The sequence below is a fragment of the Poecilia reticulata genome, linkage group LG5 (genome assembly GCF_000633615.1).
Source record: "Poecilia reticulata strain Guanapo linkage group LG5, Guppy_female_1.0+MT, whole genome shotgun sequence".
In the NCBI taxonomy this organism is placed as follows: Eukaryota; Metazoa; Chordata; class Actinopteri; order Cyprinodontiformes; family Poeciliidae; genus Poecilia; species Poecilia reticulata.
Genome location: NC_024335.1, coordinates 18,747,063 through 18,761,576, shown reverse-complemented (window position 1 = coordinate 18,761,576; position 14,514 = coordinate 18,747,063). Strand labels below are relative to the sequence as shown.

Here is a 14,514-nt window from a genome sequence, read left to right as displayed (position 1 = left end):
CCCCCCCCCCAAAAAAAAACAAATAAGGAAAAAGATGCTGCCTGGGGCACCATACAGTCTTAGACTGCCTCTGGCTAAACGATAATAATGTTAATGGGTCAGAGGCTGATCTAGGTTCTAGGTTCGTATTTTCTTACTCAGAGCTGGAAAACGTTTCTTCGTTCAGACTGTATTCGCAAAATGCAGCTGCAGGAGTTTACATGCTTTCTCAGTTGTGGTCCTTTTCCAGAAACACCACATAAAAAATAATTGATCTCAAATAGATGAACATCATGTTCAGTGTTGCTAAAATCAACGCATTATGTTTTTTTTTTTTTTTTTCCTGCAACACAGAAAAAAAATAGATCAGAAAAAAAAACAAAAACAAAAAAGACGTCTCTCTCTGGGGAATGAGGAAGAATATTCGATGCTCCGTTGTTTTTCGCCCTCCAACGCTGAGCCTCAGGTTTGCTGGCGAAAGCCATAGAGGGGCAAAGCTGGAGCCAGGGGAAGGTGCATGAGAGGGCTGTTTATCGGAGCAGCGAGGCTCACAGGGCGAGAGGGAAACTACATTAGCTGGTGCAAGGTCCATGCCAGTGGTTAAAAAGGTTATTAAACATTTACAGTACTGTTATGTCCTGGATTGTTTTTTAATCCTCGTTTTAAAAACGCTGAAGTTCACAGGTGAAATATCGGCAGAGCAGTATGAATCCATAAAACAAACAGGAGGCTGCTGATTGTTTTCAGGCAGAGAGAGGTCTGGTGAGGCTGCTGTTTCTGGTTGGAGGTTAGATTTCCTGTCGGGGGCAAAGTATTGCCTCGGGCCCGTGGTGTGCAGTTGTGTTTTTCTGGCCGCGGAGGGGGCATGGCTTGGTACGGTGTTTTGTTTTTCTCCGCGAAATGCTTCGCTGAAACCAGCTACAGGATTAGGAAGAGACGGGAGCGCATGTTCCCAGAAAACGGACCGTCTCTGGTTCCAGTTACCCATAAACGCCCGGCGTATTATGAGTGACGGATTGTTGAGCCTCGTGAGCAGTGCGTCCAGTGGCGGCGAGTCAGTAATGTGTGATCACCTAATGTTATTCAATTAGAGGGATTGGGTCAAAATATAATTTTGTAAATAGTGATGGACCAGTTAATCATCCTATTATCTCCTGATTGGCTCTGAACGCTGATTGGCAGGTCAAAGGGTAAAAAGAAAACCTTTTTTTTTTTCTTCTAAACAACAAATCCATCAAAACCAAAATCTAGCCTCTGGTGTTCATGTTTTGATGCAACAACTATCACGTACATTGACGCATGTCTCTTAGTTTGAGCAAAATCAGAATCTAGATCAGCAGTTACGTTACTGAAAAGCAGAAAATGACTGGCTGTGAATGTATGATGAGGAAATACAGAAAATTGCCATTTTTAATGAAATAAAGTTCAAAATAAATTGTATGCACTTTAAATGATCACATCTTTTATCTATTTACAGATTTTATGTGGAGGAATCAGAATAAAGAGAATCTTAAAACATCACTTTTCAAATCATATCCCTTCCACTTCACTGTAATGTACCACTTTGTCCTGCTATATCCAGTTAAAATACACAGGTTGCGACTGCAACATAAAGATGCAAGACTTTGTGCGGGCTTTTGCTCCAACACCTTGTTACTAGAGCTTGAATGCTAGCGGTGGCTCTTCGACTGGAAGATTAGCTGTTAATGCTGACGTGGACAAAACTGGAGCTGGGGGGTTGGAAGACAGTAGGAGAGGAGGAGGGGGAAGGCTCAGCTCCTGTGCTGTAATTAGTATGGATCTGAAAAGCAACTAATCGGATTGAAGGAAACAAACTGGATTGGCCTTCCGAGGTTCATGTGTCGGCCTCAGATCCGTGGACGCAGCTCAGACCTGCTCTTAAGGTGGGACCAGGCCGGTTGGGAAAGTTACGGGGCTGGGGGTAGGGTTGGGTTGCCGGCCCTCGTTAGCGCGCTTCGTTAACTAATTACTCCACCACTGTTCGTCTGCGCAGGTCGACCCTGCTGGCCTCGGCCCAAACAGAGTGTCCTTCCCTCACTCATTGACATGCCAAGTTCCTCCCTTTTCCCTCTCCTCTTGTGTTTATAGCTTTTTGTTTAGTCTATATTGATTGTGTTGCCATGATGCGGCGGCCCGTGGTGCCTTTTCATCAGTGTGGCTGTTTGCCATTTGGTTGGCGACTCGGCCAGAGTGTCCAGAAGAGGCGAACCCGTCAGATAGCCGCTTGAGTCGGCGCTCCTGTCGGTGGATTAAAAGTGCATGCTTGTGCTTGTGTGACATTTGCGCTGCATTACACGGAAATCCATGTGAGCCCTTACGTATGAGTGACTGGGAGGGTCACCCAGGAGCCCCGGTTCCTCTGCGGGGCCCATCTGTTTTGCAGTCTTTGTCCTGTTAATTAATGAAATCAGAGGGGCTGCCTGCTGGGACGGCCCCGCTGCACTGCATCGCCGGACATGCCCACTTTCTCATGGGCTTGACTGTTTTACAAATGAACACCTTTCTCTCTCTCTTCCTGTCTTTTATCTCATCCTCAACGTCTATTTCTGCTTTCTACCTCTCCGTCTGTTTATTTGACCATCTTGTCCTTTATGCTATTTTTGTTTTTTGTTTTTTCCAGTTTGTTACACTGGTGGATGCGCAGCGCCAAGCGAGGTGACTATTTGTTGTAGATTAGTGTAGATTTGAAAAGCTAAACCACTAAAAAAAAAAAAAAAGAGAGAGAGAATTAAATCATAATTTAGGCTCTGCTGTCACTTTGCTGCTTAGATTGAGCGGAGGTTGGATGTCATGAAGCAGGATGTTAGTCAGACCATTTCACGAACACTCGGTTGTAACTCTTCTCTGTCAGGCTCAGGCAACTTTTTTCCCCCTTCCTGTTACGTCTTATTATTTTTTATTTTTTTTATTACTATCTACAATTTCACAAGCCTGACTGCTTCTCATCGCACATCAAGCCCTCTGAAGAGTTATTTCTGAGTGTTGAAAACAGTGACCTGGCTACATCTTTTTTTTTTTCCCTTCTTTTTGCTTTGTGGCCTTTCTGTCTTCCTCCAGGCTAATCCGCCACTCTGATAGATGCTTTAGTTTTCATTTATTTATTTTTTTTTTGCCTCCCTCAGAGAACAGCCAGATGTAGAAATTGCATCTTAGGTGTATTCTGTGTTTTTCTACTCGAGTGGAATGATGATTTTTAACAGCATGGCATGACTGTAGCTGTAGTAGCATTACTGCAGACGTTGCTTTAGGTCTAACCTAGTTGGTAACCATCACACTGGGGTGTTTGTTAGAGAACCTGTCGAAGTTTAGAGGTGCTTGGTCAAATGGGAAATGTAAAATATATACATGTCACATTGACGTAATAAATGCTATCTGATGTTACTGTGCTGCGTTAGACTGGATTCTCAATTGATATTTTGGTAGCAAAACGATTTTAATAATGTAGAGATGCATCATTCAGTCTTTTACTGGCTGATGCAGATTTTCCAGCTTTCCTGAAGGTCTGGTTTCTTGATTTCTGTTTAATTGCCCATACTGTTTTTACCTGACTCGCTTTGAGAACTAAACGTAATGGCAAAAATATATTTTTTCCACTTTCCGAACAAATTTAAAAGAACGTGAAGATTTTTAGGATGATGAAACTATAAAGAATAAATGCTTGAAATGACTGAAAAAAAGACAGAGGTGACAGAGCTGTTTCGCTTTGAGTCGATAAAAAAATGCGAAAACAGTAAAAACCTCGCGGTCATGGGACGGTGTTATCTATACACAACTCATCCAAAAAAACGAAATGCCTCGTTTATTCCTCTTCAAGACAAATTCACAAACTTACCTGCTTGTTCACATGCCTCATGATGTAAAAATGCACAATATTGCAAGGTTTTATTTAGTTTCAAGTAAGCAGATTTAGTTTCAAATAAGCAGATACTCCACTGTGATATTTGTAACATCTCCATGACGTACAATATGGAACATGCTGGAAATAATTGGACTTTATAATTGTTTTGCTACAAGGGGCACATACAGCTTTCTTTGACAATGGCTTTTCATATTTTGTTTTTACTTGCAAACATGCCAATACTAAAAAAAAAAGCCAACTTTGAGGCGTCTTCTCTTACCTTCCTTGTTCAGCAGTGTTCATTTCAGAGCGTCCTGGTAGTTCTGAGGTTTTACTGAAAAATAGCTGATTTTTAGTTTCTAAGTGGCCGATCGCCGACCATAACCACGGAAACTGAAAGAGTAATTTGACAAATGTGTAAAACAGATACTTCCCAAAACTTTATGCCTGTGAACCTAGTTAGATTCTGTTTTATAAGTTTTCAGCTTTAATGTGTTTATTTAACAGGATTTCTTTTATTTTCAAGTATTTGACATCTCTCAAGTAAAAACTGGTAGAGTGTGATGTGATGTGTCAAATGATTTTAGTCAGTAAAACATGTTTGGTGTCAAAGCTAATCCAGACATTTGTCATGCAGACACAATTACAAGAAATCACAAAACAATGTCAAACAAGTGTTTTTTTTTGTTGTTGTTTTTTTTTTTACTATTTTTGTGATTTATTTTTGTGTCAAATGTGATTCAGCTTCTGATCGCTGTCAGCCCGTGGTGCGTCTGCGTCTCTGCCTCTTATGGCCTCAGGCGGCTTCACTTTTCTAGTCATGTCTGACCATTTAAGAGCAGGTGGGCTGATTTCAACACCAGAGGCTTATAAGTCACTTCCTGGTCGGACTAAACCCACGAACATGCCCCCAACTTTGCACCGAAAATAAATATATAAGCATATTTGTCTTTTTGCATTTGTTTCATTCTGGTAATCTTTGTTTTTCCTTCTTTTTCTTATATATATATATATATATATATATATATATATATATATATACACACACACAAAAAAACCCGCTATTTTTGGAGTGCAGGTGCTCCGTACTCTGCTCTGCACTGATTACATGTTTTCCTCTCAGAGTCACACCGATCTATAATGTTACATTTATCTCAGTTGCAGCAGATGCTATAATAAACTGCTTTGCTGCCTTTTTTTTTTTTTTTTTTTTTTTTGTGACCTCGCTCCGTTGTCGCGCTGCTGTTTGCCGTTTGTCGCCGTCGGCTTCTGTCACCTTCCTCTTTGTGCTCAGACCAGCTGGAGGTGACATGACTCCTCTCATCTTTGCGTCCCACTTCAAGGTGCAAAGTCCTTCTGCAATCCCTTTCAAGGGCGCTGCAGCTGCATCTTAGTTACACGGCGCTGCGCTCTCCGAGTGCTGGTAAATCTGAAGCACTTAAAGGCCCTCAAAGGATGTATTTGACATCAGAAACGAGCAATCGTCACTGTAAAGAGATGAGAGATTCGCTTTGGAAACGTCGAATGAGGAACCTATTTAATAATGCCTATATTGTCCACGTTACATCTAATTATTTTTGGCTGTTGGGCAGACTATGGTTGCCAATCGCAATTCAATACACCTAATAGCGGCCATGTGAGACACAAGAGGCTTTGCTTCACAGATCCAATTATTGCGACATAGATGGAAACCCCTAAGACTATTATACACTACAAGGTCCTGTGACCTAAAATCATCTCTCTCAGCTGGCCTGAGTGTGAATAACACGAGATTCCGCGCAAATATAAAATGCCAGGCTAGGCTTTGCATATTTAACATTATTAAAATGCCAGCACATTCAAAGCTCATTTATTTCTAATTTTATCTGCAACCTTGACCACTGCTGAGACATTCCAGTGGGGTGGGGAGGGGGGAAGGAGGGGGACTCTGGATACAGTCAAATCTGACTAATCCAAAATGGTGGTTGTCAGGATTTGTGAGACTTAGAAAAAAAAAACAACAACAAAAAAACCACATTTATCTTAAATGTATTCCGAATATTAAATGCCCATTTCAGATCTCAGGCCTGCTCCGCTTTGTCTAGTTCGTGGCTGTCCGGCTATGTCTCAGCAGAAAATTCGGAGAAAGTATGAATTGTCGTCTCGCTGACTAATTTGTTCCCGTTGCTTGTTTGTGTGGCTGCTGGGTTTGGATTTGTGGGGGCTTGCATAAACAAGGGGCCACTATACATATTCACAGATTAGCATACGCTCTATTTCAGGACTTTAGTGCTCCTTCCCAAGTAGTCAGATTTACAGACTTGTGTGTTGTGACTAATTCTGGTTTTTATTTACCACTGCAAGAATTTCCTGCTTCTGAACAGAATATAGAGCAGAACCAGACTTGGTGACTTTGCTGCATAAATAAAAGATTTTCATGGTGGGTGAGGTCAAAGCGCTGACAATTTGCCACATTATAGTTTGCGTTTCTCGTGTTAATGCCAAGATGTGAGGATTTTATTTGCCGTCATGAAGATCTCTTCTTGTTTTTGCTTTGTCGCCACATTAAATGTTGTAGATTTTGAAACAAATGTTAACATAAAAGTAATCAACCATCTAAATCTACTGACTGTTGTTACCGACATGGGTGACAACAGCTGTCATTGAATAGGTTTTGGCCCACTCTACTTAGCAGAACTGTTTCAATTCTTAATTTTTTAAAAACTCCGCCTGTATAAAGTCATGCCACAACATCTCAGTTAGATGAAAGCCCAGGACTTTGACTAGGCCACTCTGGAACCTTCATTTTGCTTATTTTGAGGCATTCCGATGAGACCACAGAATATTGTCCCTCTAGTTTTGAAGATCTAGATTTTTTATTTTTTGTTCCTGTTTGTCTACAGCAGATTTTGTCTTACTTTTCACACACGACCAGACAGTCTTGGTTTAATAGTTAATAATGTTGTTGCTTTTTGTTTTGGGTAGGAGTGTAGTCCTCAATGCAGCTTTTATTCATTTTGACGTTTTGTCATTAAGTTGGATGAGCTGTAACTCAGTGGGAGGCAGATCTTTAAAGGATGTAATTAAGCCTAGATATAAATGAAAAGCCCAATAAAACACAAACAGCAAACTCAGGAGGGGAAAGGTTATCACTTCAGTGCTTTACGCTGTACTTTAACATAATCCATCAATCTTTAATGTTGTGTCTGCTCCGCCAGCGTTTATAACTGGGTTTAAATCTTTCCCCCCGCAGATCGACCCAAAGGTGGCGTTTCCCCGCCGGGCTCAGCCTAAGGTGAGTGCCCCCTCACAAACGAGTTAACAGCGAGGTGATGATGTCATATATCACCCCTAATCCCTAAATCCTGGTTGGCTAGGATAAGAGTCAGGCACATGACCAGAAAAGAGCTGCAGTTCACTTGTTCAGCCTGACACCGTGACCCCGTTCTCTGCTCCCTGACCTCTTTCCTGCCTCTTGAAATGACACAGACGCATTTTAGTTCCTGTTTCCTCATGAGTTCACAGGATTCATACACGGACTGACGCAGATCTGAGCACACATCAAACTCGTTGAATTAGCTGGCAAATCCTTAATTAAACAGAAACATGACACCTGCCAACGTACGTACAGTCTCTGCGTCTCACGAAGGATGCCTTCTCGTTCTGATTGTGTTTCCAGCTTGTGACCAGGACAAAGAAGATCTTTGTCGGAGGACTTTCAGTCAATACGACCATCGAAGACGTGAAGCAATACTTTGATCAGTTTGGAAAGGTGAGTTTTTAACAAGCAAGCCACAGCCTGGTGTTAAACTTCACGGAGGCAAACATCTGAATGGAATTGGTTTTATTTTTCATACCAATGCCCTCACTGTTACATTTTTTGCTGCTTTGTTTTCTTATTGTTAGAGTTGAGGAATTAATGCTCTATACCTTAGCTATTTGCATGAAATGAGTCGGGCATACGCAGTCGCTGTCTAACTTCTGCGCTGAATCTGCAAGGACGTCAGAGGGGTTGGAGTAACACACATTTGCATAAACTTGCATGCAAGGCCTGCATGCAGAGAAGTATGAAGAAGGCAGCCATGATTGGGACTAAAGTCGCTGCTGCAATTTCTCTCACACAACATTTGCTTTACAAATTTGTCAGCCTGAAAGTTATGTAACTTGTGATATTGTAATTAGTCGGGTAGATATTAGATTTATCAGTTACACGATCAAATAAACAGAAAATAAAAGTGTTATTTCCAATTGAAATTACAAACATCCATCAGTGGACAGCTAATAATCTAAAATTTATTCATCTTCTCTTTAACGCTAATGTGTTTTTACCACTTTTTGCTACAGCTGGCAAAGAATATCTATGCATTTTTATATGTAGTAGCAAGGGAATCATGTACAGTAAAACACATGTTCAAGTTATATTCTCTCATTAGCAACTCATTTTTTTGAGACTCATTTTACAAATTATGTTATTAGTTTTCTTCTCGTTTGGCTAGCCGTTAGCTAGCTTAGCTAACAGTGCTGCTCAAACTTAACCGTTTTGAACTATTCAACTTGAAATTATTATTTAAGGTTAAAGGTTTAAAATAAATGGTCTAATCATTATTTTTGTCACTTACTCCTAACTTTTCATTCATTTTTTTTCTTGCTAGTTATGTTTTTAGGCTCCTAGCTGAGGTGTTAGCATCCTGTAGACGACTCCTGGCGCTTTTTTAAAACAAGTATATCAGCTTTTACTTGTTTCTTAATCAAATTACCTGAGGTAGACTGCAGGCTTTCTGTGTACTCTCAGACATGTGAAGGTTCACCCTGCAGAAGAACAGCTGCCTCTGGGCAACCCCAGATTTCTGCAAACCTTTTCTGCTCCAAACAGTTTCCTTTGGAAAAATTAGGAGCAAAAACCAAAAACGCCGGTTGACACTAAACCTGACTCTGCATTCATTGGTGGTTTTGCTAATCTGCCACTGCCCTAACTCAAAAGTGTTTCTTTGCCTCCTTTGTTTTGCTGTTTTGCTCATTTCCAATCAAATTGCCGGGGGTTTTTCAGCCTCTGCGTTTGTCCTTCTGTAGCCTCTTTGAATGAAATTTTGTCAAAGAAGCCCATGCTGTGGAGACAGATGAGTGGCCAGGGGAGAGGGAGGAAGGAGGAAGAGAGCAGGAGGGGAGTAAAAGAGAGAGATGGCAGGGGACTGAAAGGGAAGAAGTAGCCCCCCATGGAGACAGAGGGAGGGGATCTCTGGGAAGGTTGAAGGGCAGAGAAAAGGGGAGGGATGCTGAGATGGTGATGAGCATAAGTAACTGTTAAAGGGGTAAAACACCACTCACTAATTTGGAGAAAAATACATGAAATCCAGTCTTAACGCATTGCATTTTGAGTTATGCCGAGTTGTATTAACTTATCAAAAACAACAGCTGTACCATCCTCCTCCTTGTTACCCCAAAATTCAGTTCCTCAGACACCATCCCGCTCCACATAAACAGCCTGCTCCTGCCCCTCTCTGCTTGTTGCTGTGGTGACCTGCCTTCGCCCATTGTCCCGCTGTAATCCAGTGTATTTTTACCCCCCACAACCCCATCCCTTCCACAAAAAAAAAAGAGTGTGAGAAGTGCGCAATTGCATGAACTGAAAGATGTGTGTGTGCGCGCGCGCATGAAAGTGACAGTGTCATCGTCATGGCTGCAGAGGGAGGCGAGCTTGCATACATTTGTGGAAACACAGACAGACAGTGGGGCTCACAGGCACTGATCCAGTTGTCACAAACATTAAGTGTGCGCCTGTGCTGCTGTCGGTGAGCAGGACAGTCTGAAAATGAGCACCGCTTTAGGTTGTTGGCCTAATGGGTTGGAAGAAATTAACAGCGTGAAGCTCCTTCTGTCTTGTGTCTGGCTGGGCTTTTTCTCTCTCTCTCTCTTTCTCTTTCTGTTGGCCTCTGACTCATGCCTGCGCTATTACCATATTTCAGGTGCTGGTTCAAATTTAAACGCCTTAATTATTAGTCACGGATGCAGATTCCACGTGTGACCATCACACCCGTTCAGGTAGGCTGTGCTGACATGGATGAGCTTTTCTAAAATGGCAGTTTGCGGTTGTGTGCTGAATCAGTTTTCCTCGGTGATTACACACACTCATATCTAAGACAACAGTCCCTCCGCGGGACGAGGGAATATTTGGACTGTTTGGACACGTGAGACCAGAGCCGCATCACGGATAGCGGCAATCCCACAGCGCATTCCCGCTGAGCAAGAAGTATTCCTTGTTTATTATCTGAGCCTGGCTGCAAGGTGCAGGTTTAGATGTTACAGCGCCCAGTGTCCTGTTTATTTTTTTATACCATGGCTCCGCCTCACAAGAAAAACACAGAATGCACTGTGCATCTTTACGCAACTCTTTGATTCTCGCTGGGATTTTTTTTTTTTTGCAGCAACACGTCTCAAAGCAAACTTCACGCGAGAGCGTGGTAACGTCAACTTTTTTTTTTTTTTTTTGCTGTTTTCGACCAAACCGATGAGTTGGAGGGTGTTTGCTTATGCAGGTTTTCCAACTGAACAAGTCTCAGCTCCTGTTGGTGAACGTTTCCAGGCCAAGAAGACTGCGACAAGCATGTTTGTTTGTTTGAGAAATTCATCCGAATCCTGAGGTGGAGGTCTTGTAATCCCCCTCAGCCAAGAACAGTCCTGTTCTTTTTGGCTGAGGCTAAAAATAGAACTTATTGACAAAGAAGATGTGTATTAAACTGGTGCTACCCACCAGACCATTTCATAATTAGCATTTCAGATTCTTTGTTCATATAGCTACTAGTTCTGGTAAAGCCATGGAATCCCTGTTTTTATACCTCTTTATCCTGCCTTCCCCACTCTGCATACCTGAAACTAGGCTACCTGACGAGGAAAAACCGATTTAAACCCTAAGCCCCCATCCAGCTTTTTTCTTTTTTTTTTTTTTTTTTTTACTCCTGCAGCAAAATGAGTGGATATGTTAGAGCTTTAACCAAAGAAAGAAGTGGATAAGACAGAAAATGCATCGTGGTCGTGGCAGACGGGGCGGGAGGGGAAAAAAGTTGGGACTCCGCTCACCCATGTGAGCTGGCGATTAGAAGGCTTGACTGAACACTTTGTCTGCTGGCCTGTTTAGAAAGAGATGGCCGGAGAGCCAGAGCGAAAACCAAAGAGGGAGATGTGAAGAGACAGCGGGGGGAAAAAATGTGAATGCCACCTTTCATAATCTCTCAGAAAAGTTTAATGGACTTGTCAGCAAACACTTGTTCTTTGGACAATGGCCGTACGCTTCGATGGCAGTGGAGTATTTTTAAGCCCGGGCTCGAAAGGCCGCTCAGGATCTGGCTCGACCCTTGTTTCTGTACGTCTGAGAAGCCAGAATCTGAGAATACGACCTTAACTTTTCTACTCTCCAGAATAACCGGTGACTATGCTGCTGTTGCTGCTGCTGCACCACCAATCTCAGACTCCCACTGCTATGCAATCAGATTGTTTTACGGCACCCTGGGAAGGGGACATCGTGAGAGCAACTTTCTTATTGGTTTTGGGTGTATTCTGAGCTCGCACACATGATTGAGTGCTTTACATGCCTGCAGAACTTGACTTGAAGCACTTGCATTTTTTGTACTTTAGAATATCTTTTTTTATTTATCTAAACATCAAAGCCCACAAACCTAACGTTTCATTGCTGTATCTTCATACGTTGCTAAAGCTAACTGCAAGATTAGCTGTGCCAGAGACGTACTGTTTTCCAGCATCCAGTTTTGGGTAAAACTTTGACCTCCTGAAATCTTTTTCACTGACTCTGATTTCTCTTTAAGGTGTGTACTATAGTATAAGAAGAAATAAAAACATGAAGCCATAAGAGCAGCTTTTGTTTAGGTAATGTTTAGAGGTCACACACCTGATTTAGAGGTTACTTAGCTAACGCTAACGGCAAAGCTGTCTGTTCTTGTGACGATTTGAATTGAAAGTGGTTAATTTCCTGACTTACTGTACCAGTTTTAGCCAAATCTGAAGATCGCATAAGATGATGTACTGACAGCAATGGTTCTGGCAATGTCCAGAACTTGCATGCGTTTTCGAATGCTTTCCTTGCCTGCATACATTTAGCTAATGGAAATTAACATCTGCGATGGACTGGCGACCTGTCCAGGGTGTGCCCCGACTCTCGCCCGAAACGTTCGCTGGAGATAGGCACCAGCACCTCCTGACCCCGCTAGGGACAAGGGTGTTAGAAAATGGATGGATGGAAATGAACATCTTATTTTTTCTATAACTTTCCAATAAACAGCATACTAAAATTAGTCATGTTTAGCTATCTGATTTTAAATAGATTAATGAATAGCAGCAATGTAACTGGAGATGGGCTGAACATTTTTGATGCTGATTTCCAATATCTAATTTTTTTAAGTTTTCAACAGCCCAACCCCATTTACTATAAAACTGTTTTAGCTTTATAAAGACAAAAATTATTACATAATTGTACTTTAAACCTCCAATACGATATAATATTAGCAATTAGTCAAACAAGGATTATGCAAACAGTTTATGTGATTATATTGTAGAATAGAGATCCTTTGAGACTTTTAAAGGGTGTTTAATGCACAATACATATTGTAGATTTATTGTAATTGCAGTGCCACTGTGCTCAGACTTTTTACTATCTGTGGCTTATGTTTTCAATGAACCCATAAAAAAGAAAACACACACACACACTGTTTATCTAAGGATTAGCTTATTTAGCACCAGTCTCATCACTGTGCAGTGCTCTGCTCAACCTTTGTATTATCCACTGAAAATCTTGCTCTCTCATGCAGTCTACACGAGCAGCAGACATTCCTCAAAAAGTCATGACAACAAATTTCTTTTAAATTGCTTTTTAATTCTCTGTGCTTTCTCTGAGTTTAATTTTTAAACAATTTTAAACACCTTAGCTGTACTGGCCAAAACGGTTAACACAGAACCTTATTCCCTAAGTGAGAGCTTCTACACTGAAAAGTGTTTGTCTGGGCTTGACCTGGTAGTGTGCGTTTAATGATTTACAAGGGGAAAAAAACTCCAGATTTTTCTGTTTCTGACAAGCTAACCACCCAGATTTATTTATAAAACACAGAACAATAAAAAATTAAAAACATAGGAAATGAATTAAAACCTAAAGGGATAAACCTGCCTGTTCATTCTACACATGTACAGTCAAAGTAGGTGATTAGCATGTTAGCATGCAGCTGCCTACGCAACGTCCCCACAGCTCTCTGCTGTGTCATTGAGTTTGGACAACCGGAAGGGCGGAAGACATGAGAGATGGGAGTGGGGGGAGGATAAAAACTGAATGAAGGACAGAGATAGAGGTTGGGAGGAGCTCTGAATGCTTGTGTGTGTGTGTGTGTGTGATCAGGTTATACGTTGACAGAGAACACACAGTCAGGAAGGTTGTTGGAGCAACCTTGATCCCGCGTGTGCTCATCCACCTGAAAGCGAGCATGTCTTGTTTTTCATGTGAGATAAGTGTCTGAAATTGGACGGCTGGATCATGCAGAGGCCTCTGCTGCTCATGTTACGCCGGCTTGAGTTTCACCTGATGTTGACAAATGGAAATAGCCGTGTGGTCACACTCGGCACGTGTCTGCGCTGCGCCGCACACCCGAAGACGGAAAAGTTTGATTTTGCCCAGTTGTTTGGCTCCTCTGTGTTCCTCCTCCTTATGCCGTCGGATCGCGGGCAGAAGCTGCAAACTTTCCTGCCGGTGAAGGACAAGCGAGGGAGGGAGGTGAGGGAGAGAGGCGAGGTGGGGAGGAGGAGGTGGAATATGAATAGGGCAGTGGAGTGAGTGCAAAAAGGAAAGAGAGGAGGGAGAATAAAAGACGAGCGTGCTGACAAAGGCCCTGAATCACTTTGCTTTGCATTTTAAAATTCACAATCTTCTCTAACAGAATTTCCACCCTTCAACCCAACTTTATCCTCGACTGATTTTTTGAAACCATCCCTTTATTTTTTTCTCCTTCTTTCACATTCGGTCAGTCTTGTTTTCTAGCCCCCCCTTCTACTCTCCATCTCCATCCTATTCAATGAAATGAGTTGTGCAGTAGAAAGGGAGGGGGTGGGGGGGCCGAGCTCTTCTAATTGAAATTCTTTACAGAGTCTCCATGGGAATAGTAAACTTTGCAGGGAGGGAGGGATAGATAGACAGTTCGGGCAGATAAACGAGAGGGAAAGAACAAGCGGGGAGAGGGCTGGGCAAAGTTTATGAGAAGTGAAGTGAAAGAAAGACAAACAGGGAAGAGTTTCCTCCAACTCCTTCTGAATTAAATCTGATGCATCCATTTTCACTTTATTTAATTTTTGCCGTCTTTCTTCATCGGTCCTCCCCTCGCAGTCGCCTCCTTCGTCACCTGTCAGCCTCCCCACGGTCCTTTGTTCCCCCCCGCCCCCCTGTCCACCCTCTCCATCTGTTTTCCCTTCTTACTCTTTTGCCGAAGAGGGACAATGGCACCCCATGCTGGGTAACGATGTGCGAGTGTTACTGTGTCCAAGCTCATGTCTTCTCTGCTTTGTTTCTCCAGGTCGACGACGCTATGCTCATGTTCGACAAAACGACCAACAGACACAGAGGTAACGGTTACACACACACACACACACACACACACACACACACACACACACACACACACACACACACACACACACACACACACACACAC

At 42.3% G+C, this 14,514-nt stretch overlaps 1 protein-coding gene across 1 annotated transcript in view; it reads left to right on the top strand.

The window, feature by feature from the left end:
* The window catches only part of msi1b (musashi RNA binding protein 1b), a 35,787-nt gene that overhangs the window by 12,768 nt on the left and 8,505 nt on the right, over window positions 1-14,514 (top strand). Inside the window, exons 5-7 of the mRNA XM_017304959.1 lie at window positions 7,071-7,112; window positions 7,497-7,589; window positions 14,377-14,425. Coding sequence (XP_017160448.1) covers window positions 7,071-7,112; window positions 7,497-7,589; window positions 14,377-14,425 — 184 coding nt within the window. The remainder of the gene's footprint in view (window positions 1-7,070; window positions 7,113-7,496; window positions 7,590-14,376; window positions 14,426-14,514) is intronic.